General features: G+C 39.9%; 1 protein-coding gene across 1 annotated transcript; it reads left to right on the top strand.

Annotated features, from left to right (window-relative positions):
* Positions 1 to 7,850: 7,850 nt before the first annotated feature.
* On the top strand, positions 7,851 to 19,620 carry LOC118557507. The gene is made up of 6 exons (XM_036127637.1): positions 7,851 to 7,893; positions 18,210 to 18,542; positions 18,638 to 18,979; positions 19,079 to 19,204; positions 19,291 to 19,328; positions 19,411 to 19,620. Exons 1-6 carry the CDS (start codon positions 7,851 to 7,853, stop codon positions 19,537 to 19,539), a joined length of 1,011 nt encoding a protein of 336 aa, XP_035983530.1. The 3' UTR covers positions 19,540 to 19,620.
* The last annotated feature ends 1,110 nt before the right edge of the window (positions 19,621 to 20,730 follow it).

Below are 20,730 nucleotides of genomic sequence, written 5' to 3'. Positions count from 1 at the left end.
TTTTACTGGGATTGGCTGCTTGTGTTAGGCAAAACGACCGACACAAAATGGAGAAAAGAAAGAGGAAACCCCGGACACAAAAAGGTGGGGATGATGTAAACTGCGACTTGTGAGTTCCGACCTCCGAGGCAAAAGGAAGGCATCATAAACTGCCTCACTTGCATGCAGTCAAGCTCTACAGAGCTCTGCTGATGATCTAACATTTGAATCTGGAATGTTGAAACAGAGAGGCACCTAGCACTTGTGCGTGCCACATATTCAAATTTGGGCCAAATTATTCAGGAGTCAGACAGACAGGGAACCCAATATTCAAGCTCCACACAGTGTTGTGTTTGAAATATTTTTTTCATAATGTGATCTAGAGCCATCAGATTCTCTGCAGGAGCAAGCAGGAGACCTGGGAAAGGTGAGTGCTGGCTTACTCACTACAGAGGAGACAGGCAGAATGACCGAGGCTGGGCAGAGTCTGGGAGGCAGGATTGAGTCATACATGGGTGGTCAGACCTGTCAGGGGTGTTGTGGCTGGGCCAAAATGCAGACAAGTGCTCAGGAGTCGCATGTTGAAGATGGTGATGATTAATCAGGAAAATAACCAAGGCTTACAAGATGACAGGGAATTAGGAACACAACAAGGAAGACCAGAACAGGGTGGATAGACCAATGAAGATGGAGGACCTGACAATGTATGTGACAGAGTTGGCAAAACTCATAAGGGAGGAGATGGAAGGAACAATAGGTGGGGCAACAAGACAAAGTTGAACTGAGTGAGGCAATTAGGCTGCAGGAGAAGGGGGACAATTAAATAGCAGGGGAATAAGAGAATCTAACTGGGAACAAGACATTGGCCAGACTTGGGGGAAAAACCTACATAAGCTAAGAAGGGACAGATCTCACAGGACTACAGAAGCTAACTAAAATAGAAACTGAATCTAACAGTGCAAGAACGCACTAATAGCATAAACACAGAAATGAAACTAACGAGAGGTTGGCAGAAAAGAAGATCTAACAAGTATACTAAAATATAAAAAGAACATAAGCTAACAAGACAGGAACCGAATCTAACAGGTATATACCATTTACATTAATACAAAACAGAAAACTAATCAGGTGACAAAAACATGGATCTAGAGATGAGCAATACTAAAATATATCATAACCAAACTGCAGGATCCCCAGGGATCTACAATAAATAATGAAACACCTGGGAATCCTCACAAGACCTGAGAAGGGCAGACAAATCCAGGGGCTTAGTAAGGCTCATAGTCATGATAACAGTCCAGGTTGTGGTCCAGAAAAGAGAAGCTCAGTTAGGCTGCATTCCCACAGCATGGCCCCGTTTCAGAAAAAGCAGCTGCCTTGAATAGTTCTACCTCACGCTGTCATACTCAGTGTTTTCAGTTTCAGAACAGGTGGTTGCAATCAGGTAACTAAACTCAGCGTCCTATCAACCCTGAGTGAAGCGCAGAACCCCTCATCAATGGAACGCAGCTAACGCGAATCAACAGCAGGAAATAAGAAGCCTCGAAGTGTGCATTACCCACAAGTTCAATTAAGCCTAATGGAGAATATCAGGAAATAATTTACCAAAAGAAACAATGCTGTTGCTTCAGAAAAAAGCCAGTTCACATTAAACGTTGGCCATCTACTAACAAAAAAAAAAAAAAAACTGCTGCTAATGTGCTGGCCTCAATCAATTTAGAAAGAGAAAAAATCAGGTGTGAGGAAAGGAAATCTGGAAGTCAGGAAATCAGGAAGTCAGGAAATTTGGCACTATATAAATTGAATTGAATTGAATTGAAAGAGCAATCACAGGTGGTAGGCTCACAGGTGCAGAACATGAAGCTTAATTATAACTGATGTAATCTGGCAGTAAGTAATAAAAAACAAACAAAAGTGTTTTTACAACAACATAATGACTCAGCATCGAAGAGTCTAGTATTGTTTCTGTGGGTTGTTGAGTTTAAAAAAACTGTGTACATTCGACTATGTGAGAATCGGATCACAAGACTGTTTCTTTATGTTCAGAATTTATTTGAGTTCAGGTTTCACTTGTATAAAGACCATTTCAGCTTATTACTCATGCTAAAGCACATACAACATCCCAAAGAGAAGGCTATGATGATACATATTTTATACAATAGATAACGTGAGAAAATTACAATGATTGGTCGTGAAACGATGAGAGGGAGTCAGAATTTGTGGGTGAGACTTTAAGACCCCTTAATTTTAGCTGAGTCTTTGTATTACATGGTTGAAATTACAAATTATCATAATTTATGACAAGATATCTTGAGGCTTATGAGGCTCAGAGACTGCATCAGAGCAGTTGAACATCAAACTACAGTATATTGTGCCCCCTGCCCTCTTTTTACTAGACAAATTGTTTCCCCTTAACAGGCATGCTTTCTCAGTACACCAATTGGTCTAAGAGGAAATAAAAAGCGTTTTCACACCTTGGTTCATAAGTCTAGCCTCAGTACCGCTTCAGTTTCAGTCGAGTAACTGCCTGCTGCAAGCCACAAAAAGTTGAAACCATAAATGCAGAATCAGCCAAAGTAAATTAAACAAATGTGATCTGTAAATTTACTAAAAACTGTGTATTGTCTTACTTTGTAGTTTTAACCGTGTGTGCTCTTTTGCTTGTGCGAACACTGGGTGTCTGAGACTGCAAGCCACCATCAACAAACAGGAAACATGAATTGTGACTTCTCAGTAGGATAAACACCCTGCAATCGGACCACTGATGTTTTGGTTTTGTTTTCAGGTAAAGTCTATAAAAAACTAATTTTATTCATCTCTACAGCTGCAAAGGCCATAAAACTCAATATTCTGATACACTAGGTAATGCAGCAGTTTGAACTTTCTTTAAAAAAAACATCAATGGTTTATGGTTTTAAAGTTTAATTGCCATATTTCAGAATGCATAATGAAGATTTTGATTATATTTAAAATATGACTTAAAGTAATATATGTATTGTCAGGTAATTTAAGGTGGAGAGGTTTAAAGCAAGTTCAGGTTTTAAAACAATAAAAAGGGACATCTTACTTAGCACTGTTCAATTCATCATCCAAAAATGGAGAGGGTATGCTAAAACTGCATACCAATGCATGGCAATCCACCAAAACTGACAGGTAGGGCAGAACATGCATTGATTAAAGAAGTCATCAAGAGCTTCATGCTATTTTGAGAGCTACAGACAGACAAACTGCTAAGGTAGGCAAGTCTATATGTTGCCTACTTCACGAATCTGGCCTTTTGGGAAGAGAGGTGTGGAATAAACCTGTAAAAGGTCCATTTGGAAGTGGGTGCTCTGGTCACATTAGATCAATTTAAACATTTTGGCCTCAATGGAAAACATCATGTGTGGATGAAAACTCACAATCCTCAAAACAGAATCCACCCTTCATGGTGAAATGTGGTGGTGTCACCGTTATGCTACCAGGATTACTTTCTTCAGGAGAGTGTTGGAAGCTGACCAGAGTTGACTGGAAGCTTAATGTAGCTAAAAAAAACCACTATTACGAAGGACAATCTATTAGAGGCTGAGAAAGATTTGTGACTGGGGCAGACATTCACCTTACAGTAGTACAACAGCATTGAATGTGTTCAGAGCTATCATGGAATGGTTCATATCAAAGCATTTTACCGTCGTGGAATGGCCCAGTCAAAGAACTAAACAGGCTCAGTCAAAGTCCAAATCTAAATATACATGACAATCTGTCATGAGAATCAAGTGTTGTGCAATTATACACTGTTTACAGTTATTTAATGTTTAATAAATAACTATCTGTTAGGTATTGTCCGGTGGGTATCACCTCTTAAGCTGTTATCAGGACAATAGTTGAAAGGGATGAATTCAAGCACTGGTGATCTTTTAACAGCAAACTTTGCACACACATAGAATAAGGAGAACTTCCCTTCAAGTTCAAGAATTTTTTAACAGAAATAAAATGAACATCCAGAGAATATCACTAAACAATGCTGTTTATCTGAATTAGCACTATATTTCAATCAAGATATCCTCTACTTGGCTAGTGAGCCTTAAACTAAACCTACTAGGAAAAATGAAGATAAACAAAATAAGCTAAGGAACTATGTACATGCAAAAAGACAAAAGACAACATAAAAGTGGTGATCGTCATCAGAATAATTAAGTTAATCCTGGTTCACTTCAGATCTGACTTAAAGAACATGGAATGGAGTTAAATTAGCTTAACTAATTTAGACGACATTTGGCACGTGTTTCAAGCCATTCACAATGCAAATCCTGAGTTAAACAAAACATTTGATGAAATAACATTTTATTTGAGTCAAAGAACCAAAGTTCACCTTAGAGAACATGGAATGAGCTTAAATTAGTTTAACTAATTCAGAACAACATTTGGCATGTGTTTCAACCCATTCACAATGCAAATCCCGAGTTACACAAGACATTATTTAAGGAAATAACATTTTAAAAATTGATTTTCTCTGTAAGAATCTGTAAATGTTAGGAACGCTCGATTTTATTAATGTGATTATACCTCCGGGTGGCTAGGGGTCGCTGTAGCAATCAGCCCCTAAAATCGGTTACTTCTAAAGTTACACAAACGCCTTTAGATCAACATTAATATTCCATATTAATGCGGCTGATGGCATTTAGGCTAGCGAGCTTTCGGGGCTAACTTTAAAATAAAATTTGGCTTTATTAGTCATAATGATTGGACTGGATAACATAAACAGTAATGACCATCAATGTATGAAACCCTTGTGGACATAACATTTGTTACAACCATGAAAAACACACTCGAATCATATCGGCTATGGCCTGATTCGAAGAAGCTAGCGGGAGCTACCCTGTAAGCTCCATGTGTTTAAAAACACCATGTGAATGCATTGCACAAGCTTTCCAAACAAACCCTTCCACTTTCCCTATGGTTTCTCTGCCGAACCTGCCGGTTCCTCGTGTGAGCTGGTTCACTTTGGCCATCCAAGGAAGAGCAGTGGTCTATGGAAAAACTCTGGTCATTTCAGCAGTGGGCTAGCCTGCAGCTCTGCGGCCTAGCTGACACGGGGTCGGGTTGCCGGTCCAAGGTCCTGCATGCAGTCTCTAAGCTCTCAGCTTGTCTGGTGGGGGAAGACAACCGATCCGCCGTCTGACGTCTACTTTTCTGCAACAGCTGACAAAAGTAAACACGGCTGGTTTTGGCATTCTGTACTTCAGCGGCTGGTTGTGCACAAGTTAGACTACAAACTTAGCTTCTGACTCTGGTCGGTAATTCTCCGAACTCAGTAGAGGACGAGTTTCTCCCCATTGCTGTCCCAACAAAACAGGAACTGTTTCAGAGAGGCACATTTTTTCAGCACATTCAGCTCGTGGGTCTTTCAGGCCCTGTGAAGCCTGCTTGGTGGCTCGCAAGTGTGGCTGGCTTCCCCAGCCAGACGCTCCTCCAAGGTCCCAGGCAGGAGTGGAGTATGAGTCTGAGTCCCAGGTGACTTGCAGGGTATGGCTGGCTGGTCTCAGCCCCCTCTCCTCGAGGGCTCCAGGAAAAAGAATGGGCCTTTTGAATCTAAGGAGTGGTCTAGGCTCATATGGCAGGGCACCCTGCTGAGAGAGGCTGTCTCAGCCTGAAAGTGTGAAATTATTTGCTTAAAACCCCATTTGAGTTGTCCTCCGGTTACATAGTCAGAATTCAATCTGACATAAATTTTCTCATCATGGCTTTAACATCATGGCACAACACAAAACTTAAAAACTGAAGTTCACAGGTGCTCTCCATCCAATGTGCACAAACCAAATGCATCAATTGGAATCATGTTTTAGTCAGAACCATTTTCTAAAACTGAACCACAACCTTCTTAAGGTATAGATGCAATTTATGTAATTCAGAATCAGTGTGGCCATGGTGACTGTTTGCTATTACTACAACATTTTGATTTTTAAAGAAATGCAGTGGTGCAGGAGTAGTGAGCACTATAGATATATGGAGGCCTTAGTCCTTGATGTGGATTCGGTTCCGGCTTGAGGACTTCATTTCTTTCCCCATCTGAGGAAAGAGGCTTTCTACTTTGTAAAAAAGTAGCCGATAGTGCCATAAAGCCCCAGAAAACAATAATTGTTTTTTTTTTAACCATTTAAAGGCCTCTGACCAATAGCAATGTTATTGTCTTCTAGACATTTGACTAAATCTTAAAACCAGGATCTGTAATGATCAGAAAGGAGGACCCAGAAGACAACAAGACAGGTCAGTGGCGTTCGAAGGCTGATTTATTTAGAGAGCGGCTCAGGTGGTTCGGCAGGCAACGTCAGACCCGGAACTCCTGGTTGTGAGGACAGCAGGTTAGCAGATTCGGGGCAAACTGAGAGTCCAAATGTGCCGAAGTAACGAGGGGCACTAACCTGCAAGACCTTGGGTCAGAGAGGCGCCGTCCGCAGAGCCGAGGGGGGAAACGTCCGGCTGAAGCGACGTGGTCCTGGGGCCTTCAGGGGCGTGATCCGGGAAACGGTCCGAGGTCAGAGTCTAGAGAGCAATCCTTGGGGGTTATCCTTACGAGAGGTCGGGGTCCGGTCCAAATCTGTGCAGCGATAAGGGCTTAGGCGTTACAGGGTTAGTCTGGTGCAGTACTCACAAGAGGAGCGGGGTCCGGTTCACAGGTAGTCCATCCAATAGATCAGTCCAAAGGGGTCAGGCGGGGCTCGGAGTCGGGAGATAGATCGGGTCGATTTCTCAGGAAGACAGGCAGAGGCAGAAAAAGGGACAGGCAGGGTCGGGAACAGATAACAGACAGGTCGGATACAGGCAAATAGTCAGGTTAACGCTGGAATACTCTTACCGTAAGGGCTCAAGATACTCTGGCACTGGCATTAGGTCCCAAGGCTATTTATATAGCTGAAAGAACAGGTGGAGCTGATGACAGTAAATTGCGGGGTGGGTCTTGTAGGAGCAGGCGTGCAGGACAGGTAGTCAGAGCCGAGATCATTACAGGATCTTTCTGACCCATAAGCAGAAACCAGATGAAAGTGCTTTCCAACACCAAAGAGTAGAGCTTTTTAATATTTTTTAATAATTTTTAAAACCGCCCTTTTCCGTATTATGTTTGTGCCATGTACAGTTTTAATGTACTGCTTGTGGTGGTCAGAGGGCCCAGTGGCACCGATGTATGGCAGCCTCGCCTCCGTCAGTCTGCCCCAGGGCAGCTGTGGCTCCTAACATAGCTCACCGCCGTCAGGTTGTGAATGTGTCCGTGAATGGATGAATGACTGACTGTAGTATAAAGAGCTTTACAAGTACAAGATGTTTACCGCTCTACCATAATAAGCAGAATAGGTTTTTATCCAGAATTTCTTGAGTTGCAAGTGTGATCTGTTTTATAAAGGTTGACTTAGATATTACCAGACATGTTTGTGATTCAGTCTCTTCATTTAATTTTGACTTCTTAATTTCTGTTGGAATGGGATCTCAATAGAAACCTGATAGCATGTCCTATAATTATATTAGACCCAAAGCAATGATGTTAAACATATTAAAACATGCAACAGACATGCATTTTATGGCGTTATGGGAAATCAGTTTGTTAGATGAACACGTAAGATAAAATGACTTGTGGAAGAGTGTATATCGAACATAAAAATCATTACCATGGTTACCATCAGAAGGAAAGTGAACACATTTTGCCTCTTGTGTTAATATGGAAAAAGGGGTTTATATTATTTCCACTGTGGTTGTATTGTAGTGAAACCTCATGATTAAAAAGGCCAATCAGGTTGTTGTGAAGTTGTTCACTCCCACTCTGCAAGATTATATTAGGAGGGCTGACCCTATGATTGCCTCATGGTTGGATGTAACCAGTGTAGTGGATTGATATAAAAATGATTTTTCTATTTTATACATTTCTCACTCTCAATGCTGGATGTAAGTATATTTACAAAATTTGAAATGTACGTTAATAAATAGAATGGAATATATATCTCTTATGTATGTTTGACTGTGTGTACAATTTAGTTGTTATTTTTAGTTGTTATTAGATCATTGTCGGGTTTATTTCCAGATTGCGCTGAAGAATTTAAGTTTGAGGTGAAGACCATGACTGTGGGACAAAATGTGACCCTGACATGTCCTCGCCAGACCTCTGCCCTCTACAAAGAAACTTTGTACTGGATCCGCCTTATTTCTGGAAACTGGCCTGAATTTCTCGGAGCAACATTTAACTTTAAGTATGATGATGTTTCCAAGATTCCTCGCATTCAGACAAAACAGGAACCAGGAGAATTTCTTCTCCATATTAATGAAGCTCAGCGAAATGATACTGGACTTTACTACTGTATCAAAGTCAGACAACTTGACTTCATATTTATGAATGGAACTTTTCTACAAATTAAAGGTAAAAGTATCAGTTAGCTATTTACAATTTCATGTTCTTTATTGAGTCACTTTCTTCTGGTTCTGTGAGTAAAACATGTTTTTTTCCCAGGATTGGAATCAGACGTAACTGTTTTCGTTAAGAAGCCTCCATCTGATCCAGCTCATTCAGAAAACCCAGAGACTCTACAGTGTTCGGTTCTCTCTGGTTCTGACAGAAAAACTTGTCCTGTAGATAACCAGGTGTACTGGTTCAAAGCTGGATCAGATCATTCTCATCCCAGCTTACTTTATCTAAAAAGAAGCAATGGAGATCAATGTGAGAAAGGTCCTGAGGTTCCCTCAACACAGAAATGTTTTTACAACTTCTCTGAGACCTCTGATGATGGGACTTATTACTGTGCTGTGGCTGCATGTGGACAGATATTATTTGGAAACGGAGCAAAACCAAAGGGTATCTATAGAACTTTTCTAAACAATGATGATGAAGAGGTTTGTGGAATCAAATCTTTGTAATAATTGATGTTCTTTTATTGTTTGTTAAATTTGTCTAGGTGCCAAAGTACAAGATTTCTACAAACTATTTCTTGCTCCATTATGTTCAGCTTTGGTGATAAGTCTTCTTGTAATATCCTGCCTCATTTATAAAATTAAGAAGAAAACATGCGGTTGTTGCAACGGTAATACCAGTTTTGTATATAAATGTCTTAAATATTTATTAAAAGGTTTTAAATATTTACCATACAATTTTTGTCACTCTAAAACAGATCCTGTACCATCAATAAGCAATAACCAAAGTCATCAGGTAAGATGACAAAATATTACTGTAAATTCTTTGTTTATTATGTAATTGTTTTGGTTGTTTAAGCTTTCTATTTTTTATAGAGGGAAGAAAACAGTTTGGTTTATTCTGCACCAGCGTTCAACTGGAATAAAGCTAACAAAGGCGAAAGAAGAAATGTAAAAACAGCGCCGGAGGAGACGGTCTACACGGATGTTAAAACATTTAGATAGATTTATTTGCTCTAATATGATGAATTAATTGTTGTTTCTCATTCGTAAAACTGGTGGTAAAAATACATTTTATCATTAAATAGGTATTATGTATAGTTTCAATATCATGCTTTACGCAGGCTGATTTAGGTTCAGGGTTTTCACAGTTTTCTATTTAGTGTATCAGAAGTTCTAAAAATAAATCCCAGAATCATGTAAAAATGTTTTATATATAATTTACTGCCTTAAGGTGTTATTTTTACCATGGTTTTCCTTTTTTCTAAATTTAATTTTAGAAGGAGATGAAGTTTTTTTTCCCTCCGAACTGATTTTGTTTCATTGTTATGCGCAGCTTTATATGAGATGGTAAAATACAAATAGCACAAAATTAACAAAAAAAAAAAAACATAAAATTTTAAAGTTAGTAAAGTACATCTAGTAATGAAAGTTTACATTTTAATAATTTTTCTTAGGATACAATGCATTAAATGGGTTGAGGTGCCTGGGTCGCTTACACATGCAATGTCTAAAGTTCATGTTTTTAACAATTCGCCTGAAATGTAACCTTTTCCTGTGGTAATTATAAGGTATTGGACTTTCCATCCCCTCACAAAGTGGCACAAAGGGTGAAAACAATGACGTGATGTCTTAAATGTACGTGAAAAAATTTGTTATATTACAGAACTTTGGAAACACACACTTGGAAGCAAGGTTCATAAAAAAACTTCTAATGTATAAAACAAATCTGTGAACTGTCTATTAATTTGACTACTTACTGAAGCCCAGACATGACTTGGATTTTATCTTTTGAACTGTAGTTTTGATAAGTTGTGTGTTACCATGTCATGCTGAGATAGTATTGATGGCTTGATTTTATTACAGTCAGAAAATGTCTTGTGTTTTGTAACTTCATCAAGAACTTATGCAGTAAACCCAGATAAATTAAAAGAACAAACCTTTCATGAGATAAAAATAAAATATGTTCAAGGAAATATACCCTAAATAATTGGTTGCTGCAATGGTAATAGGCTACCACACAGTGGTACAGGAAGTCAATCTCTCCAAATCACTATCAGTTTGTGTGGAACTTTGTGATGCTTCAGTCTGTTGAACATCCGCTGGATGCTCCACAAAGTCACCTCCCCGACAGCCTGAGTAACCGCCTCCCAGATGATTTCAGCAACGTCCTCCACAAACGTGTTGTACAACGTGCTGATCAGGCGGATCTTAGCATCGTAGCCTTCAGCTTCTCTGGTGAATACCTTTTTGTACCTAGTCATCTGGAGCTCCAATAGCGACAGCCATTCTTATCCACGAAGCCGTGTTCCTTCTTTAGTTTTCTAATGATCTCCTGCTCCTCTTTCAACCAATGAGGAAACACAAGCTTCTCTACAGAACTGATTAGTCGTCAGAGCCATGACATGTGCCACGTTCTCATTTTCTGGTTCTCCTGCCCAGAAAACCGACCCAAACGCGCAGGAAAACCTTGCTGTGAAGCGCTGAAGGTTACATTCCAACATCTTTTTGATCTGATAGACACATTTTGTTTTGATGTAAGGAAGGCACTCATGCAGCTCGTCCACCAGTGCCCAGTTTACCTGTATTTCTTGGCTGTTTTTCATGTCCCGTTGGTTTCTTTTCTTCTTCTTTGTGTGGGAGGAGTGGGAGTGAAGAAGCGGAAGAGAGTCTCAGTGGTTTTTCTTACTTTTTTCTGTCTTTTCACTGGGTGTATGTAAATATTGTGTATGTAGTTGTTTGTTGCGCTTTGTTTTTTTTAGGTTTTTGGTGGGTTTTGTGGGTTTTGTTATCGTCGGTTGTTGCCTGGCAGCAGGTCAGTGTCCTTGCACGGCATGGTGGTGGGTGGGGGTCCTGGTGCCTTTTCCACACTGACACTGAAGAACGACATCAAGGTGGGTGCTGAATCTCCGTGTAGCGTAGAGGACGTGTTTGGCAGTAGGTGAGGTCAATGGGCACAGTGCCATCAAGTCTGAGGCCTGTATGAACTGTTGTGGAAAAAGTTGAGCAGGCGCACCTGTTGGTCGAGTCGGGGATTACGGTCAACGGCTCATTCCTTCAGGTGTCGCCGCTCATGCAGCCAGCCACAAAGATCATTTTATCAAATGTCCCTCCATTCGTCAGTGATGTATTCCTCGTCAAAGAGCTGTCTCGTCATGGAAGGGTAGTTTCCCCCGTTAGTTTCCCTTGTTGAAGAGTGTCATTTCACACAGGAGACAGCTCTACATGGTTCTCAACAAACGTGACAAGGAGCTCAACCTGCATTTTAAGGAAAAATAGATGACTTTGATTACATGTTGTTTGCCACGTCGTCAACCATGAAGCTCTTTGGTTGTGGCCAGGAGGGACATTTCATAAAAATGTGTCCAAACCCTGGGCAGAACTGGCCCTATCAGAAGTGGTGGAGCAGCAGCCTGCAGCTGCTAGTGAGGAGGGTATGAGTGGTATCACCACTCAACCAAACTAATGGTTGAGTGGTGAGTGAGGGGAGCACGGTGATGTGTGATGGTGGGAAGAGGTGTAGAGGAAATGGGGAGGAGGGCAGAAATCAGGGTGAATCGGAGCAGGATGGTGTGTGTGGAGAGCACAAGGGTGAGATTGGTGGTGAGATGAATGGCTTGTGTGGAGATAAGGGAGGGAAAGGTGAGGTGCAGGTTGATGGAGGGGAGGTGAATGTGGAGGAGGCTGTAGTTGCTTTTGTGGAAGAGAAAGGTGAGGGGGAGCAGGTGGTGGAGCTGGAGGCTCCTACACAAGTTAAAAGACGTAGTAAAAGGAAAAATGTGGTGACTGCTGTCCAGTCCAGTAGGTAGGTCAGCAAGGTGGCCATGGAAAGAAAATAGATTTCTGATAGCAGTGACGGTGAGCTCTTCGACAGCAGTGTGGTGTTGCTGTCACAGACCAGCTGCGCCGAGCCAAGGTATCCTGTAGAATCCTTTTTTTCACTTTTCTCCAGCAAACAAAAGGTTTAAGAGGGGTGAAGGTTGAAAGTTATTTTGCTGATTTGAGAACTTTTTATTTTTCAGTCAGACACCATATTAGACATATAGAGGTGGTAGGTTTTACTGAGCAACAAGTTTACAGAATGAAGAAAGTAATGAGTAAAGTTAGAAAGTAATTTTGAATCACATCAAATGCACAGGCACTTTTGTATAGCTGTTTGGTATGTTGTTTGTAATTTCTCACCCAATATTGATGAGCAGGCGCACCTGCAGGCTATTTCAAAATAGCATCCTTGAACATTAATAGGGCTAGAGAGGCTAGACATGGCCAGTTGTATTCTCAGATTTCTAAAGTTAAAAGGGTTGCCTCAGTTTTATCAGAGTTTTTTTAAAATCCTGTGCACTTTTTAAGCTAAAAAGATCAAGAATGTTTAACTCTCTGCATTGTTTTTTAGCAGAGCCTTTGTTTTATGGAGCGAGACCAGACATCAGTGGCAGCATGATGCCAGGTGTGTTGGAAGCAGCGCTGCGCAGGTCTGGGACATTGACCGTAAGGCAGCTGGTGGAGGGGGCCAGAGTGGATCTTGAGAACGTCCAAGACGTAGGTTTTCTGCTTGGGGTCCGGTCTGCCACGTTGGTGGGGCGATACTTGGACCTGGTAAATGAGAGGATGACAGCTGGAGAGAGGCATCTCTTGCAGCCATCATGGAGCCACTGTGGAAGTGCAACGTCAAGGCCAGGATTAGACTGGAGTTTGACTTTGTTATTAGATTATTATCCTATAGTCACTATGACTTCGAGGTAACATCCTCACAGCATCCTTCCTATCCCTCCACTAGTAGAATGCACCCCCTGGAGGGGTCCATACTCCCCTCTCAACTCGACAGGCCCCAAGAGCCTTTAGCGTGCCTGGGTAGGGCCAGATACTCAGGCATAAACCCCCAGTGACATACTCCACACAACCCAAGCCCCCGAGGCCCCGCCGGGACACCCGCCCAAGGATGACACACCCCGGGAACCCAGAGCCCCGGACCCAACCCAGACCCACCCAGCCACAGCACAGCTACCAGACCAGTAACCCACATCTGTTGGTGCAAAAAAACCCAAGAGCATCGCAAAGGGGCGACCAGAGGCCACCCTGAGGCCCCCAAGCCCCACCTGGGTTGAAAAAAACTGTTTTTCCCAAAGTGCTTTCATCTAAGTCTCCCAGCAAGCAAACTGAGGGGAAAGGTGAAATTTTACAATTCAAGCACTTTGACAAGTCCTTACATAGCTGGACCTAGAACCTCTGAACAGGATAAATAACCATAGTGCATGGATATAATTGGCAAGATTATTGCCTGTGCACTGTGAGCAGATATCAGACTGTGCAAAACCCATCCTAAACAATCTTTTGTTCAAAGCTGACTGATAAATCCTCTTCCCATTTCATAATAGGTAGAGATATTGAATTATCTAGTTTCGACAGTGTCCATAATAATTTAGACTGTAGTTTCTTTTTATTTTTTGGGTGGCGGGGGGGTAGATCCAGGAACTCTAATACATTTATCGGAATTTGTAAACCACCTTTAATGAGTTTAAAGGTATACTATGCAACCGGGGTTGATTTTCCAGTGAGGCTCCCTCCAGAGGGCGAAAATAAAAGTAAACTGTCGTAAAGATGCTCAGCTGTTTTCCTGGTTTCTACGTCAAGCCAGGAGCGGTTGTTTTGAGCTTAGCAGACAGGCGAACGCAACGAAAAGTCGAAAAAACGGCAGTACAAACAATGACTAACACAGTGAAAGTAGGAACATGCACAGAGAGAGAGAGAAACCATTCCAATGTTACTTACAATCACATCAGCAGAAACGCGAGGTCCGCATCAGCCTTGCAGCCTTCTTTTTCTTTTAGCTCTCGCCATTCGGAAAAAACTTGCCGAATGTTCACCCGTGTACGACTCCTCTCTCTGTCCAGAGCCCTTTTCCTCTTTCTTGCCTGCTCCGACATGGGCTTTCGCTGTTTTCTCGCTGGTTCCGCCATGATAACTGCACAAATATCGGCACTGCACTAGCAACGAGCATGCCTTTCACTGGTGGCGTGTAGCAGTTCTCGCCGTAAAGCAAGACCGACTCTCGCGATGCACCAGACTTCTGAGGCTGTGGGTGCGGGCCGAGGGCTCCTGCAATTGCAAGTACGGCATATGTGATAAACTTAGTTCCTTCAAATATATGTTCCAGGTGATCAATACCTTTATTCATTAAATATGGAAAGTTTATTATATTATTTTTCGTAGGATGTAAGGATTATTCCAGATGGGTGTACGGCTGCATGGGATAGGGATGACTACATCATATCAAAAAAACTCCCACCATGCTGTCAGAGAAGACCTGATGTTGATATTTTTAAAGCATGCATGCCTTTTTATATTTGAGCTAATAGATCTTGATATCTTCACATATTATTTGTATTTTTTTTGCGACACTAGTGGCTAATTTTTCATACAGTGGGCTGACAGGAAAGGGGGTACGAGAAAGGGGGAGAGACATGTGGCAAAGGACCACAGGTCGGATTCGAACCCCAATTGGCCGAACAAATGCATTGTTTGATGATTGTTTGATGATTGCCAACTGCGCTGAGTCCCTGCCATATTCAACTTGTCTATAAATGGACTATGTAGCGCTTACTGACCACTTAAGTGCTGTACACTACAGCCGCATTCACCTAATCACGCTCACTAACGTGCGTGACGAGGGGAAGCTGGAATCCAACCTACATCCTTCTGATTGCAAAACAACTACTCAACCCATCAAGCCACAGTCGCCCTTCAAACGCTCTTTAACAGAATCTTTGTTTTTCTCAGTACACCAATCGGTCTAAGAAGAAAAAAAACACCTTTTCACGCCTTGGTTCATAAGTACAGCGTCAGTACCGCTTCAGTTTCAGTCGAGTAACTGTCTGCTGCAAGCAACAAAAAGTTGAACCCATCAATGCAGAATCAGCCAAAGTAAATGAAACAATTCTAATTTATAAATTTAATACAAACTGTGTATTGTCTTACTTTGTATTTTTAACTGTGTGTGCTCTTTTGCATGTGCAAAACACTCGGTGTCTGAGACTGCAGGCCACCATCAACAAACAGGAAACATGAGGTGTGACTTCTCAGTGGGCTAAACACTCTGCAATCGGACCACTGATGTTTTGGTTTTGTTTTCCGGTAAAGCCTATGAAAAACAAGTTTTATTCGTCTCTACAGTTGCAAAGGCCACAACACAGAATATTTTGATTCACTAGGTAATGCAGCAGTTTGAACTTTCTTTAAAAACAATGTTTTACGGTTTTAAAGTTTAATTGCCATATTTCAGAATGCATAATGAAGATTTTGATTATTCTTATAATTTGACTTAAAGTAAAATATGCATTGTCAACTAAGGTGGAAAAGTTTAAAGCAAGTTTAGGTTTTAAAACAGTAAAAAGGGACATCTTACTTAGCACTGTTTAATTAATCATCCAAAAATGGAGAGGGTATGCTAAAATTGCATGGCAATCCACCAAAACTGACAGGTAGGGCAGAACATGCATTGATTAAAGAAGTCATTGAGAGCTTCATGTTATTTTGAGAGCTACAAACAGACACATTGCTAAGGTAGGCTAGTCTATGTGTTGCCCACTTCACAAATCTGGCCTTTTGGGAATAGAGGTGTGGAATAAACCTGTAAAAGGTCCATTTGGAAGTGGGTGCTCCGGTCACATTAGATCAATTTAAACATTTTGGCCTCAATGGAAACCGTCATGTGTGGATGAAAACTCACAATCCTCAACACAGAACCCACCCATCATGGTGAAACGTGGTGGTATCACCATTATGCTACCATTACTTTCTTCAGGAGAGTGTGGGAAGCTGACCAAAGTTGACTGGAAGCTTAATGTAGCTAAATAAAACACAATTATGGAGGACAATCTATTAGAGGCTGAAAAGGAGTTTAGACTGCGGCAGACGTTCACCTTATAGCAGTACAACAGCATTAAATGTGTTCAGAGCTATCATGGAATGGTTCATATCAAAGCATTTTACTGTGTTAGAATGGCCCAGTCAAAGTCCAACTCTAAATATATATGATAATCTGTTATGATAATCAAGACTTAAAAATATAAGTTCACAGGTGCTCTCTGTCCTGTCTAACTGAGCTCCAGCTATTTTGCAACAAAGCACGGGAAAAGTAGTCAATGTGCACAAACCAAATGCAACAATTAAAATAATGTCTCAGTCAAAATATTTTCTAAAACCGAACCACAGCCATCTCCAAGAATAGATGCAATTTATAATGAGTGGGGCTCTATTATGGTGACTGCCAGCTATTACTAGGATATTTTAATTCTTAAAGAAATTGCTAGGCTTAGCCTCCCAGAAAACAGTTCTGGCCTCCAAAGTTCTCTAACCAATAGCAACGCCACTGCTTTCTAGACATTTTGAATTAAAGTGTCAAAACACCAGGATCTTTCTGACCCACATGCAGAAACCAAGTAGATGTTGTAGATTTACACCAAAGAGTCAATTTTTGGAATATTTGGATTCAAGATCACCAAATCTCATTGGACCATGATCTTTACTGGTTTATTAGAGTAGTTTTTGAATCCTGACTTTTACATATCCTTTATGTTTGTGGGATGTGTAGTCAAAATAAGCAGAATAAGCTTTTATCTATAATTGTTTGAGTTGCAAGTGTAATCTGATTTATAAAGGTTGACTTAGATATTACCAGACTTGTTTGTGATTGAGTCTCTTCATTTCATATTCATTTATTCATTTCTGTTGGATTGAGATCTTAATAATATCAAAAGAAACCTGATAGAGTCACGATTTAGGTTTCTGTTTGCTTTGTTCTGGACTAATTAGTCTCCACTCTCCTCAGCAAACAGCCCCTGTCACCTCCCTGTCCACACTTCAGTCTCCAGTCAGCCCAGTCATCTGCCCAGACCATGTCCACCTGTTGTCACCAGTTAGTCCCAACTCTGCTCACCTGCATTCATATACCTGCCTCATTGACCCACTCACTGCCAGATCGTCATATCACATTTCATTTCACAGCACTTTCCATCACCCCACTTGTGCCCTGTCTTTTTTTTTTTTTCCAGTTTGTCTACGTGCTCCACCTGCTTTGGTTCAAGACTGGTAACACCTGCATCTCCTGGTCTGTTTCTGCTTTTTCAATAAGCCCCTTTTTACGTAACTCTGTATCCGGCTGACTTTTGGGTTTTGTCAGCGGTAGCCGTTGCAGTACGATCTTGCCACCACAAACCCAATGCTGACACAGAGTTTATGCTCTGGACTGGGTATTATGATGGACACTTGGGCTCTGTTTGGGACGTAGGAAGACGTCAGACGCTTACCTGAGGTTGTCTTGAACCAAAGCAATTATTTGTTAAAACATGAAACAGACATGCTTTTTATAGCATTACAGGAAATCTGTTTGTTAGATGAACACATAAGATAAAATTACTTGTGGAAGAGTGTATATCGAACATAAAAATCTTTACCATGGTTACCATCAGAAGGAAAGTGAACACATTTTGTCTCGTTAATATGGAAAAAGGGGTTTATAATATTTCCACTGTGGTTGTATTGTAGTGAAACCTCATGATATAAAAAGGCCAATCAGGTTGTTGTGAAGTTGTTCACTCCCACTCTGCAAGATTATATTAGCAGGGCTGATCCTATGATTGCCTGTTAGTTGGATGAAACCAGTATAGTGGATTGATACAAAAATGCTTCTTTTATTTTATACATTTCTCACTCTGAATGCTGGATGTAAGTACATTTACAAAATTTGAAATGTACGTTAATAAATAGAATGGAATATCTCTTATGTATGTTTGACTGTATCTACAGTTTAGTTGTTGTTTTTTTTAAGACGTTATTAGATTATTTGTGGGGTTTATTTCCAGATTGCACTGAAGAATTTAAGTTTGAGGTGAAGATTGTGAGTGTTGGAGAAAATGTGACCCTGACATGTCCTCTCCAGACCTCTACTCTCTACCAAGACAGTTTGTACTGGATCCGCCTTACTTCTGGAAACTGGCCTGAATTTCTCGGAGCAACATTTAACTTTGAGTTTGATAGTGTTTCTAAGATTCCTCACATTCAGACAAAACAAGAGCCAGGAGAATTTCTTCTTCATATTAATGAAGCTCAGCAAAATGATACTGGACTTTACTACTGTATCAAAGTCAGATCACTTGACTTCATATTTATGAATGGAAGCTTTCTACAAATTAAAGGTAAAAGTGTAAAAAAAAACAGTTTTTAAACTCATTCTTATTTCTGAGTAATTTCCTTCTGGTTTTGTAAGTAAAATAATTTGATTATTTTTCAGGACAGGAATCTGATGTACCTGTAGTTGTTCAGAAGCCTCCATCTGATCCAGCTCATTCAGAAAACCCAGAGACTCTACAGTGTTCGGTTCTCTCTGGTTCTGACAGAGAAACTTGTCCTGTAGATAACCGGGTGTACTGGTTCAAAGCTGGATCTGATCATTCTCATCCCAGCTTACTTTATCTACAAGGAAGCAGTAGAGATGAGTGTGAGAAAAGTCCTGAGGTTCCCTCGACACAGAAATGTTTTTACAACTTCTCTGAGACCTCTGATGATAGGACTTATTACTGTGCTGTGGCTGCATGTGGACAGATATTATTTGGAAACGGAGCAAAACCGAAGGGTATCTATAGAACTTTTCTAAACAATGATGATGAAGAGGTTTGTGGAATCAAATCTTTGTAAAATTGATCTTCTTTTATTGTTTGTTAAATTTTTCTAGGTGCCAAAGTACAAGATTTCTACAAACTATTTATTGCTCCATTATGCTCAGCTTTGGTGATAAGTCTTCTTGTAATATCCTGCCTCATTTATAAAATTAAGAAGAGAACATGTGGTTGTTGCAACGGTAATAGCAGTTTTGTATATCCATTTTAAAATATTTATTAAAAGGTTTTAAATATTTACTATACTATTTTTGTCACTCTACAACAGATCCCGTATCATCAATTGGCAATAACCAAAATCATCAGGTAAGATTACAAAATATTGTAAATTCTGTTTATTTTTTTAAATTTTTTTTGTGAATTTTCTATTTATTTTATTTTTTTATAGAGGGAAGAGAACGCTTTGGTTTATTCTGCACCAGCGTTCAACAGGAATAAAGCTAAGAAAGGAGAAAGAAGAAATGTGAAAACAGCGCCGGAGGAGACTGTCTACACTGATGTTAAAACATTTAGATAGATTTATTTGCTCTAATATGATGACTTAAATGTTGTTGTTTCTCATAAATTAAAATGTATCATTAAATAGGCATTGTGTATATTTTCAATGTCATCTTCTATGCAGGCCGATTTAGGTTCAGGGTTTGTTACTTGGTGTATTTAAAAAGTCAAACCAGTTTTTCACATTTTGCACAAAGCTTTTGTACAGTTTTCTATTTAGTGTATCAGAAGTTCTAAAAATAAATCCCAGAATCATGTAAAACATATTTTATATTTAGTTTACTTAAGGTGTAAGTGTGATCTTTAACTTTTCTAAAATTATCCTTTCATCAGGAAATTAATTTAAATAAGAACATGTTTTAATGAGTAAAATCCAAATTTGTAATTATTCTTCATATAAAACTTAATTCCTTTATGATACTTTTTAGGTGTAGCTGAAGTTATTTGTTTTACAGAATTGTTTAATTTGATATTGATGGCTTTTTATGAGATGGAAAAATAGAAACTGTACTATATAAAGAACAAACAAGTTTTAAAAAGTACATCTAGTAATAAGGATTTACTATTCATCTTTCTCAGGACACCTAATGCATTAAATGGATTAAGGTGGCTGGGTATCTTACACATGTAATGTCTAAAGTTAATGGGTTTTAACATTTGGTTTGAAATGTAATCTTTTCCTGTGATAATTGTAATGCATTTGACTTTTCTTCTACCCACAAAGTGGCACAAAGAATAAAAAACAATGTGATGTGTTAAACATACGTGGGGAAAAAAAAACACTTGTTAACAGAACTTTGGAAACACACTTGGAAGGAAGATGCTGAGACAGCATTGAGAGCATGATTTGATCAGTCACAAAATGACTTTTTTATACTTGTAAACTGGTCAAGAACTTAGTAAACTTAGATAATTAACAAGAACAAATCTCACAAGATTAAAATAACTTGTTAAGGACATTTACTCTAAATATAAATTAACTTTCAAAGTGAGTGATTTGACTTTGCTTGATTTGTTCCTGAAAGTCTTCATTTCATTTTAAGTTCTTATGTTCTGGATACACTGCCTGGCCAAAAAAAAGGTCACCACCTGGATTTAACTAAACAAATGGGTACAAGCCTCCTATTGGACAATTACTACATGGGCGATTATTATATATTATCAGCTGGCAACAAGTTATTTAACCCCAACTGGTGCAGTGAGTTGCTTC

This window comes from Fundulus heteroclitus, chromosome 23, assembly GCF_011125445.2.
Source record: "Fundulus heteroclitus isolate FHET01 chromosome 23, MU-UCD_Fhet_4.1, whole genome shotgun sequence".
NCBI lineage: Eukaryota > Metazoa > Chordata > Actinopteri > Cyprinodontiformes > Fundulidae > Fundulus > Fundulus heteroclitus.
This window is presented reverse-complemented; position numbering and strand designations above follow the sequence as displayed.

What these genes read in the sequence shown, in the direction of transcription:
- LOC118557507 (XM_036127637.1), top strand. Translation starts at nt 7,851, where the DNA reads ATGATTTTTCTATTTTATACATTTCTCACTCTCAATGCTGGAT. An exon ending in TCTCACTCTCAATGCTGGAT is followed by an intron (nt 7,894 to 18,209) that starts GTAAGTATATTT and finishes GTTTATTTCCAG; the next exon opens with ATTGCACTGAAGAATTTAAG. An exon ending in AACATGTGGTTGTTGCAACG is followed by an intron (nt 19,205 to 19,290) that starts GTAATAGCAGTT and finishes ACTCTACAACAG; the next exon opens with ATCCCGTATCATCAATTGGC.